Genomic DNA, 15,903 nt, shown 5'->3' with positions numbered 1-15,903 from the left:
TCAAAATTCAGCTTTGCGTAAGCGTGCATGTTCATCCCCTGCCTCTGCCAGCGATGCCATCCAGGGCAGAAGAGGGCAGCATGTCAACAGAGCATGCAGAAGGGCTCTCCTTCAGCTGATAAGTTCCCACCGCTCATTTTGACAGCCCTGGGTTACAGAAGACCCTGCAGCCTTATCTGGTTGTCTCTGCTGGAGAAGTCAAGGAGTTATTGGGGCTCTTCCAGGCAGGGAAATACAGAAGAGTTTTGAGGGTGACCTTGTTATGGCTGTAGGAGGTACGGAGTTACCTGAGCTGTAAGCACTTCCCTAGCTGTGTAAATGCTCTTGCAGCGAACGTGCCTGCAAGACTCGTTATAAAAATAACCTTTTAGTAAAAGTTGTCATGACAGAATCTCCTTGGCCTGATTTGCGCAGGAAAGTGCTGAAATATCACTTTTTAGCAGTGATATGGAGAGAACAACAGTTCTCTAAATTAAAATCTGTGTATTCCCTGCAGGTCCTGTGTTATTTTTTTGTCTGCTTTTTTTCTTTTACTTTCCCTCTGTGATGCGTGAAAGGTCCAGTCAGGCAGTAGAAACCTGTCTGATTTACTGTCTGTGCACAGCGTTGATGAGCGCAGCCAAAAAAAAGATGGTGCTTTCATCTCGTGTTTCCCAGTTTGGGTAAAAGCAATAGATTAAAGCGACCACAGATGGGGATGGACAGGGAGGCTATTGAGCGAGCGCTCGTTCAGCTGGGGCTGTTGGTTCAGCACGTCAGTGCTCGGTTATGCTTCCCTGCCTGCCGTGGGATCAGCGCAAGAGCAGACCCTGCGCGGTTGTAGTTTGCAAAGTAAATTGTTCCCCTCTAAAAGGGGCAGCAGCGGAGACGGGGAGACTCTCGTCTTTTCCTGATTATTTTCTGCAGCGTGTCTAACAAATTGCGATTTTCATAGCTGATTTCTCCTTGCCTAATGGTCAGATAACGCTAATATCGCATGCTAATGAACCTCTTCCAGCTCGGTCTGATTAAGAGCCCTGGGCCAAATGAATCACTTTCTGCTTTCTGTTGCTTTTTCAAGTGCAAGGAAAGGATGAGACCAGTCAAAAAAGCACTGAAGCAACTCGATAAGCCTGATAAGGGACTGACAGTTCAAGAACAGCTGGAGCACACGCGCAACTGCCTCCTAAAAATTGGGGACCGCATCTCTGAGTGCCTTAAAGCCTACACTGACCAGGATCATATCAAGCTATGGAGAAGGTGAGGGATTGTTTTGTTCTCTTTGGCTGGTCTGTGGTGTTAAAAACAGTAGTCAGAAGCTGCTGGGTTTTATGTGGATGAATGTGCCATTTGCCTATTATTTAAACCTTTGAAGCCTTACGTTCTGTAGGCTGCTCAGTCCATGACCAGTCTCAGGTGAGGGTTTGGTCTGCAATTTATGCTGGTTTCATTTAAATTGAGTTTTCAGAGCTAGTTCAGATAAACCAGTGCGAACCTCTTTATTTTACTTTGAAGAGCTTGGTTCCAGCTCTCCTGATCATCCTGTCCTGAGCTGGGTTGCGACTGTTTTCCAGAGAAGGTGGAACTGATTTGATGTTGGTTTGAAAGCAGTTGGCAGTTGAACTGCTGATGTAGCAATTAACAGAAAATGTTCATGTTCTTCTAGGAACCTATGGATATTTGTGTCAAAATTCACAGAATTTGATGCCAGAAAACTGCACAAACTCTACAAGATGGCTCATAAGAAAAGGTCGCAGGAAGAGGAGGTGAGATCTGAAGTGACTTCCCTCCAGTTGCTGTCTTTAAAAGTTGTCGCACTTGAAGTGTCAATACTTGCTGCCTCTTATGATGGGCTTTATTGTGGTTGGCAGTCTGTGATGTTCTTAGCATCTAAACAGTCTGGTTGCATTTGCCTCCTTTTTCATGTGGCATTTCTCCCTTCACCTAACAACACTGGTCACTTTGTCCTGGCCGTTCTGACCAAGAAAAAGCATTGCTTGGTGTGGCACGTTGAGTTGAGTTGACCTTTAGAGTAAAAAGTGTGGGAGTGCTGCCCTGTAGAGAGAGGAGGTAGAAGCGGAGTCGCATGGGGCAAAACTGTGCCTGTCCTCCACCACATGTGTACCACTGCCATTCGTACCGTGCTTGGGCACAGTTGGTTCACCAAGTCCTCAAAGAGGTGGGTGGCCCACAGCACGGGGAGTCTGCAGAAAAATCCAGAGCCTGACAGACAAGGTGGTTGCTCACATAGTCTGAATCTTTAGGTGGAAGAGCAGTTGAGCTATAACCTTTTCTTCCACCTTGCAGGAGCAGAAGAAGAAGGAGGACATGTCCAGCATGAAGAAGCCGTTCCGCCCAGAGCCTTCGGGCTCCAGCCGCGATTCTGTGATGTCCCAGTCTCATGTGCCTCACAATCCTCATTCCCAGAAGATCCACATGCCCCCGTCCCACGCCCAGCAGCAGATGCACGGCCACCCACGTGACAACTACAGTCATCCAAACAAGAGACATTTCAGCAACACAGGTGAGCGCTGGCAAGCCAGGAGAAACCGTCCCTTCTAACCTAATGGCTCTTTGCTCTTGATCACAGTTCCTTCTGGGACTTGTGTCTGGTCAGGTTTAAAGGTGATGGGATGGAACATATATTACCGCTGTGCTTATTGCTGGACTAGAAAACGTGATGATACAGTGATGAAAAGAGTATAAGAACAGGACAGAATAAGATTTGCTAGAGTAAATGGAAAAGAAATTCAAAGAATAAAATTGGGCCCGCATAATTTAGGGAGGAGAAAGTTAAAGGGGCACAGCAATAGTTACAATTTCCTTGAGAATTCAGAAGAGTAATGGGCTTAAACTGAAGCATGGAAGACACTTACTGGTGCTTTCCTCATTGCAGACCGAGGAGAATGGCAGAGGGATCGAAAGTTCAACTATGGTGGCAACAGCAACCAGATGTGGGGTGGGGAGCGGCATCACCAGTATGAGCAGCACTGGTACAAGGACCACCACTACGGGGATCGGCGATCTCGTGGAGAGCCCCACCGGAGCTCTGGGAACTACAGACCAAATAACCTCTCCCGCAAGAGGCCATACGAACAGTACAACAGTGACCGAGACCACAGAGGCCACCGAGATTACTATGACAGGTAATTCCCTTTCATCTCAGAAAGGCTGGGGAGGGTTTGCAATGATGTGCGCAGCCACGGTGGCCCGGCTTTCTTTGGGGAACTGATCTCCATCCATTCTTTTTCTCTCTGCAGGCACCACCATGATTCCAAGCGTCGACGATCCGATGAGTTCAGGCCTCAGAACTACCACCAGCAGGATTTCCGACGGATGTCTGATCACAGGCCACCCATGGGATACCATGGCCAAGGACCTTCGGACCACTACCGGTCATTCCACACAGACAAATCGGGAGATTACAAACAGCCTCTCCCCCCACCTCACCCTGCAGTGTCGGACCCTCGCTCGCCCCCCTCTCAGAAATCCCCCCACGACTCCAAGTCACCTCTCGATCACAGGTCACCTCTGGATAGGTCGTTAGAACAGAAAAACAATCCAGATTATAACTGGAACATTCGGAAAGCATAAAATGACTGAGAGGGGGGAAAGCGCACGTCTGAAGTACTTGGTTTGATGCAACAGTGGCTGGTTTCCCCAAGCCAGCAATCAGAAACTCTGAACATGCTGCTATCATCTTGCTGGGTCAAGGAGGATTTTGGGGTAGTAGGTATAGGTAGATTTTCCGTAGCTCTCAGTTCTAGTTTGGATTCCCATTTCCTTTCCCCTGTTTTACCATTGAACTCTGGAACCAGCCTTGCTGCCTCGTTCTTTGTTTTGTTTTCGTTTTCCTTGTTCTGATGGACCCGAGGGATTTTTCCCCAGCCAGTGTTTCCCCAAACCGACAAGGCGGATCGATGCTGCTTAGGATTGTGCAGAAGGCTGTGTGCCTGCTCTGACTTGATGTTACGTGACAGATGCTGCTTTGGGATTGGGGATAAACTGGTTGGGCTGGGCTTTGCGTGTAACCAGCACAGGGCAATGGGAGGATATATTCGAGGAGGGACAGGAGAGTCCCTCAGCAGCCAAGCTTGGTTGAAAGAGGGACTCGATGTCCCTGCAGTGTGACTCCAAAGGAGTTGGAGCTGGTGACAATCCATTGCTTTCCCAGCCGCATTATCATTTCTGTGTCTTTATCCATTTCAAGAAACTGGCTCTGCTTTGATTGCTGTTGTGTCCCCTGCAACAGAAGAGGTGTGTGGGATCTTCTTCCCATCTCCAGGGCTGGAACTGGCAAATCTTGACTCCAGGGGGCTTTGGGATATGTGAAAAATAGACAAGACTTCCTTAGTAAAGGCTTAGTTTACCTTTAACCAGTAGGAAAGAAATTGGGGTGAGAACAGTATTTCCCAGTGAACAGGGCTCAGGAATTCTTAACCAAACTCCTCTTCTCTTCTGACATGGGCAGCTTGGATGGTCCAGGTGCTGGCTGGGAGCTGCAAGGTCAAAAGATGGCTCTGGGCATCCTGAAGCTCCTAATCTCCCTGGCACTGAAGTGCTCCAGTCGTTGGGCAAGTCACTTCTCTCTGCGCTTCACGAAGCAGTGATCACAAACTTCTACTGCAACAAAAGCGTAAGGGATGGTGGAGCAGAGTTGAACAGGAATCCAGCGGACTGATCACTGTTCAGCAAAGGGTCACCTTCCTGCCATCGTTCCAGCAGTAGCTCTGAACTGCTAAAAGTACCTTCGCTGAAAGACCTTCTGTCTAAATTGGAAACGTGCCCGAGGGCTCAGCACCTCAGTGAGCAGGGAGAGAATGAGGAATTCAGGATTCAGTCCTTAAAAATCCTTGCAGCAAACGTCTTGGGAGCCCAGCATGGCAGAAGGAAAAGAGGAGCCCGCAGCCCAGCTTAGTGGACTTCAGAGCAAACCCTCCTCCAAGTATTTGAGCCACAACGTGTGATGCAGACCAGTGTCCAGGCTGGAGATTGGTGTGGTGAGAAGGGTTGCTCACAGATTTCTGGCCAGAAGTAGTTTGGGTGATTATTTTTCAGGTCCTAGGTCCATGTTCGTAGAGTCACATCCCTGGAGACCACAAAGCTCTCCCAACAGCCGGGCTGTCCAGAGCGTGGTGTCCAGGGATGCGTCAACTCCCGGAGCTCAGTATTAACGACCAGGCGGTTCCAGACTCCTCTTTTTGGTGGGGGACAGAAGCTGGGCCTCCTGTTAAGATGCCAGTATCTGACCCTAATAAGCTGTGATGTTCTTTCCCTGAAGGACTGAGGGGAAATTGGTGTTCAGGGCTGGTTTCCTGACCCCAGCCAGCGCCTCGGAAGGCGCGCGCAAACCGACACTAATACCCCCCCTCATCCCCCCTCCGTGCAGTGCATCCCTCGAAATCTGCCGCCATCGCTCACTCCTTTCTGAGCCCGCTGCTTTAACGGGATGCACCGGGAGTGTTTTGCTCCCCTTTCGGTCTTATTTTGCGAGATTTTCACCAAATGCCGGGCAGTTTGGCTTCCTTCAGGGGCACCGTACTGCCCTGAGAAAGTGTTACGCTTGTGTTTACCTGTGCAGGAGGCGGTGAAGTCTTCCACAATCCCCCTCGGAGCTGCTGGGTGATGGGAGGTGTTGAGATAGCATGTTTGCACGCTGTTTTCTCACTAAGCTGTGATTGCAGGCGCGCTTGCTGTGGTATTCAACAAAGAGGTCCTTTCTTTTCAGAGGTATTAGCTTTTAATGTGAAAATGGAAGAAACCTCGGAGGGGCAAAGAGAATTGCTCTTTTTGTTCACCCAGCGGTGCTATCGTGATGGAAAGTTCGTGCCATACACTTGTAGCAAAAGGCAATACTGGCCAGACCAGTGTTACGGTTGGTGCAGGAAAACTTTGAACCCCAGCAAGAGGCGTCTTCTGTGTCCAGACGTGGGGGTTTCTGCTCGTCCCGGGTTCCCGGTGTGAGGTTGGTCGGGGTTTCCTTCTTGTGCAACAGCAAAAGCTTTACCCGTATCCACCAAAGAGCTGTCCCCGCTGTCACGTTAGCCTGATACTGAAGTCACATAGTTTAGTTCACTCGTGGTGGGTGGGTCGTCACTGGATTTGGCTTTATTGAAGCTGGAGAACTAGATTTGGGAGAGAGTCCTCCCTGAGCATGCACGTGCACACACACATGCATTTTATGTCCCCTCAACACAGGGACCATAACCAGACAGAGTCACTTGGGTGTGAGTGGGGTCGGAGGGGACAGGTCCACAGCCATAAACTTCACTGCGGTGTTTGTGTCAACATCTGGTACGGCTCTTCCTTCCGAACCAGCTGCGGGATTCCTTCTAGCCTCTTTGCAGGAAAAAGTAGCAACTTTCTGGGTTGTTTTGTTGTTTGTTTTTTTTTTTTTTTTAAAAAAAAGTGTTTTTCAGCCTGACCCCTTTGGAAATGGTGTAAAGTTGTGAATTCACGCGATGGAAGTCCTGCAGACTGAAACCTGCTGCGGGGACAGGCAATGCGGTGCCCAACCGAAGTGGATACTTGACAGCGCTCTGAAGTCTGTATGTGAACAGTTTTAAGTGATCCCCGCAAAAATACTATTCTGCTTTCACCCATTTCCTCCTGACCTCCATCTCCCCACCGGGGAGAGAAGGACTCTTACTGTAAAAATGTGGACTTTTAAACCTGTTGACTAAAAACAGTAATTAATATTAATTTATATTTGTGAAAAAATGCCACTGTCCTAGTGATTTCTGATGTAAATATGTTGTTTATATAGTATGTATTAAATTTTCCTACATTGTAAAACTGCTGTACTTTTGATTCTTGTATATTAAAAAGTGTTACTGAGATTTTCAGAACCGCGCCAGCGTGGTGTGTCTGGGCGGGGGGAGGGGGTCCTGCAGCCCCTCGGTACGGCGGCAGCTCTGGTGGAAGAAACACTGGGGGGAGCGCCTCAAACCGGGGCTGTTACGGGATCGCAGGGCCCTCTCCTGTGAGCCGCGGGCATGCCGGGATGGGTGTTTTCGCTGTGCAGGAATAAGCATGTTCTTCTTGGCTGTTTTACATAGTTTCGCAGTCTGCGGTGATAGAGACTTGGAAACCCCTTCGGATGGGAATTTCCACCCGATCAGAAGCTCGTGCTTTTCCTCACCCATTTCCACCAGGATTTTACTGGGATGGTACCGATGTTTATGTTTTCATCCAAGGTCCGTCTTTTCTGGATCTCTGGGGCTGTGTAAACTTCTTTTTTGACCCTTTCTGGGGAGAATTCCCCTTTCTCTAGGAGAAGTGCTTCTCCTGCTGCATTGGTGGAGTTCTCCACTCTGTCCCCAGCCCCTCCTGGGCAGGACATGCCTCTCCCTTTTCCCAGGTAGGATGCGATGGCATCCTGCGGGCTGCTTTGGTTTGGAGGTGAGGATACGGGCACCCTGGTGCTGGGGGACATCGGCATCGGCTCCCCAGCCCCGCTCAGCCCCGCATCCCCCTGCCAGCCCGTACCCACAGCGCCACGCTGCGAACGGTTAAGCTAAAGCCCGTGGGGAAATGACCCCTTGGCCTGATGCAACCTCTCACATCTCCCTCTCAGGATGGTCCGGTTGGTCCCAAGGAGCATCTCCTCCATGAGGCCATGGCCTGTGCAGCGCGGTGGCCACCCCAGGGGGCAGGGGGCTCAGGCTGGGCTGTGTCCACATCGTATGGTGACTGCCACTGGCTCATCCTGGTGAGGGGACCCATCGCCCGAGGTGGTCGGCAAAGGTATCATGCAGCCGTGGGGAGCAGGACCCATCCCTGGAGATGTTCAAGCCCAGGCTGGACGTGGCCTTGGGCAACCTCGTCTGGTGGGAGGTGTCCCTGCCCATGGCAGGAGGGTTGGAACTCGATGATCTTCAAGGTCCTTTCCAACCTAAACCATTCTATGACTCTATGACCCCCAGCCCTGCCTCACGCCCACCCCGAGGAGGGGACGGCGTGACCAAGAAGCCCCCTGCTTGTTGCTTTACGCTGTGCCAGAGCGGACCCTCTAGAGGGCAGCCGGTTCCCAGCAAAAAAGCCATTTTTTGATGAACAATATTCCGATGCCGTGATCGTTCCCAGCTGCTGTGTCCCCGCTCAGCCCTAGCGGTGGGATGCAAAGCTCAGAGCAGCTCACAGCACGGGTCCCAGGCCAGGGGACAGATGGGCACAGCCAAAATGGGGCTTGAAACCATACCTGTGGCACTTGAGCAGCCATCACACCAGAGGACGGTGTTCTTCAGGCAGAGGGGTAGGACAGGATGGCACCTTTGGGTCCGCTGGGGCTGCACCATCACCAGCCGTGGAGCATGACCAGGAGAACAGTTTGAACCTCTTGGAGATGCCACAGGGTCATTTCTGCCACCGCTGCCCCCGTGCCCCGGTGTCCCTGCATGGCCTGTGCCTCAGGGCTCACCTCCTGGGGAAGGTTCAGTGCCACACTGAAGTGCACACACATGAGGACAGGGACATCCCAGTCACTCGGGGCTCACCTTGCATCAGCTCTTTGTCCCCCCAGGAGGTGGAGGTGTGCTCTCGCTGCCCGAGGCTGGGGAGCAGGAGACCATCGGTGATGTCTTGGCAGGGCAGTGAGCGAGAGAGACCCCCATCCCCCATGCTCTGGGTGGTTTTTATATGAATTTGCAGATATGGCTGAAGCTGAGCTCCCGCGAGCTGGAGCAAGTGGTGGCAGAGGGGGAGGGTTCGGCTCTTTACAAAAGCTGCCAGTTCTTCATGACCCTGAAGGAGGAGGTGGTCAAGTCTCAAATCTCTGGCGCTGGGTGTCTTTGCATAGCTTTACCCAAATAACGTGTATTTTCAGCTGGTGCCGGTGTCCCACCCGGCTGTCCCAGCATCTCTCTGGCCCCAGCTGCAGGGTCAAGGAGTCCTTCAGCATTTCAAAAAAGGAAAATGACGAAAAAAAAAATATCTGCAGTTTTAGTTTCCCTCAATAGAGGGCAGTAACAGACCCGACTGGGGCCAAGAGCGATGCCCAAGAACAGGGAGATGGGAGATGATCTGGGGCGAGCAGAAAAAAGGGCGATGGTACCCACCTGGACTCCACTGCTGTGCGCCTCCTTCCCCAGCGAGGCTCTGCTCCAATAGCTTATTAGCTATATTCCCCACACACCCCCGCCCCCTTTTTATTTTTCTCAATTGGCTGCAGATAAAAAAAGCCCCCCCACCCCGAGGGAAATTCCCAGGGGAATCTAGGCCAGCTCTCCCAGGGTGCTCAGGTCACAGAGGGAAGAAAACTGCTTTAGTGGACGCAGGAACGGGGCAGCGTTGGCACCCGGAGAGGTGAACTGCACCACCCAACACACCAGGAACAAAACGAGACCCACTCATCTATTGTCAAAAAACCTCAAACTTTACTTGCGTTTCTCTCAATAAATAATTTACAGTATATACACGTGGTGACACTCCCGTGGGTCTCAATGCAGGGAGGAGGTGGGGAGGGGACCTTCTCATAATGCCCCCCCCACCTTTGCTTATGTATTTCTTTTGTTTCCAAGTATCGGGTCTTTCTTGGCCACACTTCACCTTTAACCAGAACTGGGTCAAACACAACCAAAAATAAAGTGCTTCACTGTTTGCTTCTAAAATAGGGGTACCCCAACCACCATGTGACAGACGGCCACCACTGGAGTGCTCACCTGGACAGCGGGACAGAGCCACGCCATAATCAAATAAGACTTTCCTTGGCTGGAAATTACCCCCAAACCCACAGCGCACCATGCCGTAGGGTGATAGGAAAGGGAGGTCTTAAGGGAAGTATTGACTTGTTGGCACGCTGTGGCTTGGCCAGCTAAGACCGCTTTCAAGAAGCTCCATGTCTTCAGCGGGATGCTTCGCACAGGCGCTGTTAATCTATGGGGTGACACGGCAAGGAAAAAAAAAAAAGTTTCCTCCTACCCAGTGACAAATTTTGACTTTGAGAACTTGCGTTTTCAATTTCTAGGGAAGCCAAAAATGCCATTCTTTCTTTAACAAAGGGAAACAAAAAGTCCAAATCATCCTGGCTGAGCAATTAGTGCATTGGGAAACTAAACTGTCCTGGTGCCGCAGTCCAGTGGCTGCTCTCCTCAGCGCCTCCAAACTGTGAGATCCTTACTTCAAAATCTCCTTAAACAGAATACCTGGGGCACCAGCAAACAAAGCAAGGAGCAAAGTAGTAAACACATCTTTTTGTTTTCTTTTCTTTCCTTAAACATTTAAAAACCAATTACATCTCTTCATCTGTACAGTCACACGAGATCAATGCCAGGGCTCTATATATTAAAGAGACAATATAAATTACATCCATTGACACAATTTTGCATTTCTCTGCTGCTTTACAAATGGAGCTCTAGAGCTGTTAGGACACAATGAATAGTCACGTTGAGTATTTACACCAGGCTGCCTCTTGGCACCAGTTCAGACTGCCAAACGTAGCCTGTTCCCACCTCTTTTGGTGCTAGCTTGTCTCATCATGCCCAGAGACCTCCCCTGAGAGCAGGAGGTGCCCCCAAGAGTGACACGTGTTTCGGGGCTGGTTTCTGGGAACTTCCCCCCGAGGAAAGGAGGGGAAACCTGTCAAGAGGTCTCCAAGATGCAGACCAAAGGTGGTCTTGCTGTTTGTTCGGTGGGCGATGAGGTGAACCACAGAGGAACACGGAGAGGAGATGGGCAGCACTATGTGGTGGGGAGAAGGAGCTTATCGGTGGTTTCAAGGCAGGGAACAAACGTTTGGGGGCAGTCGGGGGGTCCTCTGCTGCATCCCGCCTTCTGGCTGGATTTCTAACATTGCCCCATTTCCGATTCAAGCCCAGAAGGGCTTAAGGTGCAACTGGTTCTGCAATGGGGTTGCAAGTCGTGGCCCCAGGACGAGGAGCGGAGCAGAGACCTAGCAGCAAACAAACAGAGCGCAACGCTCCCGCTCCGTCCCAGGGCCCGGCCGAGCCGCGGGCAGGAGAAGGGGTGCAGGGCTGGAGGGAGGTACGGATCGGGTCTCCCACTGAGCAGCCTCCCCGCTGCCAGTTTTAGGGGACTGGGCAGCAAATGGCGCAAGGAAACTCATCCAACGCTGGGCAGAAGTTACAGAAACCGCTTGAATACTGGCCAGGTTTCTCCCGTTGCCATCAAGAGTCCTCGGTGGGTCCGGGCAGTGACAAGGGAGCCAGGAACAAAACTACTGAGTGAATCAGCCGAATGAGCTGGCTAAAACAGGAGATGCCCTTTGAACCACAGCAAACGCAAGCCAAGGCTTGAGGAACATGTTCCCCTTCTACCCAGAAGACGCCTGGCGCTGGCGGGCGGGCAAGTGTGCGACCCTTCCCCACCAGTTTGGCCCCTTCCACTGCCTTCTGCAGCGACGGGGCTGTGGGGAGAGCACGACATGCCCAAAAAGCAGATCACAGGCCCAGCCAGCAGCAAGCCCAGCTGTGCTTGGCTTGGCAAACCGTCTCGCTGCTCCACACCCTACTCGCAGGCTCTGCTCTCCAAAGACAAAGCCACGTTCACACACGCCAATGTCACAGTCACTACGTGCATTTTCGGGACCTGGGGGAGCCCTACGAGGAGGTGGGGGCTCCTTGGTACCCACGCTGCTGGGAGGAGGAGGATGATGAGAGGGGGAGCGAGGAAGGTCCAGACAAGGTACAGTCCAGCAAAAACTCCTGACCGGTCCCATGGGCAGCACATTCCTCCCAAGCAAGAGCTGGGAAGGTGGAGGACCTGGTGCAGAAGAGAGGGGTTGAGATTTGAGGACAACCCATGCGGCTCTGATATCCAACCTCTCGTTGTCCAGTGCTGCCATCTCATCCCTGGTCCCCTCCTGCTCCCCATTCCCCACTCTCCACGGTGGGAAGGAGCAAACCTTTATAACAAGCTCAACCAACACTGACTCAAACACAGCAGTGCTACCCAGAGGGCTGGGGAGGTCCCCGAGGCAGCCGTGTTGCCCGGGGCCAGGTCCCGTGTCCTTTCATAGAGATGCAGCTTGTCTTTGTTGGAGTGAAGCATCTTCACATCCTCAAAGGCGTAGTAAGCAGCCAGCATGAAGTTGACATCCCCCGTGGTGAGGAGATCGAAGACGCAGGACTGGAAGTAGAGGTCCTCCACGGGCAGCTTTTCCCTGCACTTGGCCGTGGCCGTTTCGTACGTGAAGGCCTCGGGGGGGGCCGGCAGGCTGGGCCCCTTCCTACGAGCACGGCCCTCTGTGGCCTGAGCTGAGCGGATGGTCTGGAAGTCAATCTGTTGGTTGAGCGGACAACCGCGGAGGCACAGGTAGAGGCCCTGACTGTCCCGGTCCTCCACGGCGTTGACCACCTCCTCCGGCATCCGCACAGCGAAGGTGAGGTACCGGCCCACCTGCCTCACCACAATGGTGGTGCCAATGTACTTTGCCTGGATCTCGATGTGTTGGCCCGACACCTTCTCGGTGATCTTCAGGCTGTTGGCTCCATGCTTGTCCCCACCATTCTTGGAGCCATCGGCAAAGGCAGCGGGGAGCTCGTCCATCTCTGCCTGGTAGACTTTCTGGTCGACGCACTCCTGGAAGCTCTTGAAGATGATGGTGAGCTGCGGGCGAGAAAAGAAAGGAACAGGGTTACAACCAGCAATGACCACCTGAGAGCACATGGCCACCACCAGGAGCAGCATGGGAGGTGGAGAAACCATCTCATCCCAGTCAGGAGCGTGGCCTTCAGCTCACGGGCAGGTGCTTCAACCTAAGAAGTTGGCCCAACTTTCAGGCGCACAGACATGGCCAGCCTGCTTCAGCACAGGGATGAGGGTACCATGCATGGAGTGAAAACCCAGACGCTGGACTGAACATACCATGTGGATCTGCACTGTTATCTCCAGGCCCAACACAGGAGCTCCCTTGTAGCTGGAGCTAGTTGGAATATCACTCACAGGCTTGTGGTGGCAAGCCTGTGCATGCAGCACTGTTTTGCCTCCAGGGCCTGGCAGGTAGCAGAGGGGGATGAGTCCTGACTCTCCTAGAGGCGGTGGAGCTTCTCCTCTGGCTCCCATGGCATTTACATCCTAAAGGCTGGACCTCTTCCTTTCCCCGGCTGCTTGCAGACCAACAGAGTCTTCTCCTCCGGGCCTCAGAACACATTGTGCTCTCTCTCAACCACACAGACACATACGTTCAGCGTGTTTGAGTGGGCAGACCATTCTAGGGGTGATATGGGCGTATACCGAGCACAGCATGGCTCCCCACCCTTGGCTGGGCTCAAACACGGGTCCCTTGCTGGAGGAAGGACCTCACAGCACTTGCTCTTCCCTTACTGACCTGGCTCTGGTGGGGAGGAAGGCTTGATGAGGAGGAGGAAGAGTAGAGTTTGCATGGGAGGAAGAGCAACTTGCTTTTCTTCCCATGCAAACTATGCTTCCTCTTTCACCTCTTGCAGACTTGCTCTTCCTCTTGCACCTCTTTCCGTGAGGGAGGAGCAGCAAGGGGGACCTCCCCCATCGTGGCCCCCATGAAGGGACAGGCTGAGACCTGGCCAGAGCAGGGCAGGGCTGGAGGAGAGACAGCTCCAGCAGCTACAGGGCAGGTAGACCCGAGGGCTGAGTATGAAGGGAAAAACTGAGGCTCCCCAAGGACTGGGCTGAGCATGGTGGTGGCTCCCAGCACCTCTGCTCCCAGTGGTGCTGGTGAGGAGCCCAGAGCTGTCCAAAGCCCTGGCAATGTCCCTCTCTCCCACCCACTCCTCCGCTGAATGCCCAGATGCCCCCAGCCCCACGGCAGCCGTGCTATCCCCTCCTCAGCCACATCATGAGGCACCACCATGCCCTGGGTTTCGGGCTGCACAACTCCTCACACGGACCTCCTACTAACTCCTCTGGGTCCAGCCCTGCCTCTGGCTGGAAGAAGAAGGGTAGACCACGGAACACCGCGCAAAAAACACAAAGAGAGAGCCCAGTGGACCGAGAGGCTCCCATCCTTTCCAACAGCACATGGTCCTCTAGTAATGACCCAGTAATGCTTTCCACAGCTCACGCTGCAGGTCTCATGACTAATCCCTCCTCACCACAAGCCCGTGAGGCAGATAACGGGTGAAAAGGCTCAATTAAGATGGTGATCCTGGGATCCAGCCTGGAAATTGCAGGTCCCTGGAGTCCTTAAGGACCACTCTACTCAAGCCAGACTTCCCTGCAAGCTTCAGCAGGTTTTGATGTCGTTTGGTAGCTTAGGAGTTGAGAGCATCGTTAAGTATCTTTAAGGAGGTTTATTAGGGATAAGTCAAAACCAAAATGCCAGCTCCAGCTCAGGTTACAAGGGTCACATCCAGGGCTGAGAAGCAGTCCCTGTCCTACATGTGCTTCTCTCCTCTCCCCACAGACAGGGAGAAGCAGAGCTCCCAGACACGGCGGACATCTTCCAAAAGCAAGAAGCTGCCTCCTGCTGAGCCTCCCTTTTTTTGGCACAAAAAATGTCCTGTTAGCTTTAGAGCTCATGCACCATGGAGCAACATGACAGTTCATCAGCTCCGGGTCTCTCCTGAAGCTGAGGCCATGTCACACAAGTCCTGCTATACCACAGCAGGACATTTTCACTTGGATTTTCTCAGTGTTTGCCCTGTACCTTCAGGATGCTTATTTAGGCTGTCAAAGCACCACCAGAATAATACTGTGCCCCACAAAATGCCTTGACTTGGCTGCAAACTGCAGAGACAATTATGAGCCTGGGCAGAGGGGAAGGCTATGCAAAGACCTCAGCACCCTCCAGGCTGTTCCCTGCGGAGCTGGAGCCTTCCTGGAGGGCAGTCCTGGGTTTGCTTGGACTTTGGGTGTCTCCCAAAAGCTGCCACCATCATTGCTGGTCTGGCTGTTCACAGCAACCTGGAGTCCCCCAAGTGGGAGCCCTCTTAAGTTGTCATCCCTGACTTTGGCCATGATTGCCTTCTGAGCTGCAGCATCTCATCTCCAGGGCTGGATGCGCTCAGGAAGAAACCACAGGCCATTTAAGTGACCGCAGGGACAGAGGAAGGATGGGCGTCTGATATTTACGGCCAAACGCTCAAATTTGGAGGAGCTCCCACTCGGTCTTACCCTCCCCAAGGAGATGTGCAAATGGTGGAGGAGACAAACGGTGTTCAGAAGCACCTCTGCCCTTGCCCACCTCTGCTCACAGGGACATGCCCGAAGCTCACCTTGCTGGTGGCGGTGGCCGTGGAGCCAGGCAGCACCGGCGTGTTGGTGACCTGGACATTCAGGTAGTTATTGTCTATGAGCGGCCAAGCCCCTTGCACCTTGCAGGTTTGGAAAGTGTCTGTGAAAGTCCTGAGGTGAGGGTCCCCGAAGAGCCCGCAGTGGGTATAGTTGGGGGCAGCCGAGTGTTTATGAAAGCTCTTCTCGTAGTGGCAGATTTCGGGGCTGTCGGAGCGCTCCTGGCTATCCCCGGGGGGCAATGTCCGGAGGCGGGGCTGGGATGTGGGGCCATCCTTGGAGCAGTTGTGTTGCACCATGAGATCGTCTATGCCATGCACAGCAGAGTGGTAGGCCAGGTCGCCCCTGCAGGTGCGGGCAGTGCGGCGGGTGCAGTGCGCGTAGGCACGCAGCGCCGTGCAGAATTCGGGCGCCTCCTCCGTGCCCAGGTGGTGGGAGCCCGACGTGGCCGCCCAGAACTCAGAGTTGCACTTGAGGATCTTGCATGGAGACGTCACTGCGGGAGGGGAAGAAAACACAAAGTGGTCAATGCTTGCTCATCTGCGTGTGGGACATCCAACTCTACCAACTCTATCTACAACTCTACTCTATCCAACTCTAGCAAGAGGTTGGTGTCCTCCTCCCGCAACCCAAACTCATGACATTGGCTCTACCGCGTGACCGGGTCTCGCTCACCAGACATGACCCTCTCACATGACCCAACTCTGATGCATCAAAGCCAAAGAAACCAACAGGATCTACCCCAATTTAGCCAAGAAG

At 52.8% G+C, this 15,903-nt stretch overlaps 2 protein-coding genes across 2 annotated transcripts in view; one reads left to right on the top strand and one right to left on the bottom strand.

Annotated features, from left to right (window-relative positions):
• The window catches only part of CHD2 (chromodomain helicase DNA binding protein 2), a 56,209-nt gene extending 52,636 nt beyond the window's left edge, over positions 1-3,573 (top strand). Inside the window, exons 35-39 of the mRNA XM_009887628.1 lie at positions 1,061-1,239; positions 1,646-1,745; positions 2,290-2,503; positions 2,876-3,125; positions 3,240-3,573. Of these exons, the coding sequence (XP_009885930.1) occupies positions 1,061-1,239; positions 1,646-1,745; positions 2,290-2,503; positions 2,876-3,125; positions 3,240-3,573 (1,077 nt within the window). The remainder of the gene's footprint in view (positions 1-1,060; positions 1,240-1,645; positions 1,746-2,289; positions 2,504-2,875; positions 3,126-3,239) is intronic.
• An 8,139-nt stretch (positions 3,574-11,712) lies between these two features.
• The window catches only part of RGMA (repulsive guidance molecule family member a), a 17,345-nt gene continuing 13,154 nt past the window's right edge, over positions 11,713-15,903 (bottom strand). The window contains exons 2-3 of the mRNA XM_009887148.1: positions 15,129-15,640; positions 11,713-12,543 (exon numbers count right to left, since the gene is read on the bottom strand). Of these exons, the coding sequence (XP_009885450.1) occupies positions 11,842-12,543; positions 15,129-15,640 (1,214 nt within the window). The 3' untranslated portion in view covers positions 11,713-11,841. The remainder of the gene's footprint in view (positions 12,544-15,128; positions 15,641-15,903) is intronic.

This window comes from Charadrius vociferus, unplaced genomic scaffold (assembly GCF_000708025.1).
Source record: "Charadrius vociferus isolate BGI_N301 unplaced genomic scaffold, ASM70802v2 scaffold190, whole genome shotgun sequence".
In the NCBI taxonomy this organism is placed as follows: domain Eukaryota; kingdom Metazoa; phylum Chordata; class Aves; order Charadriiformes; family Charadriidae; genus Charadrius; species Charadrius vociferus.
This window is presented reverse-complemented; position numbering and strand designations above follow the sequence as displayed.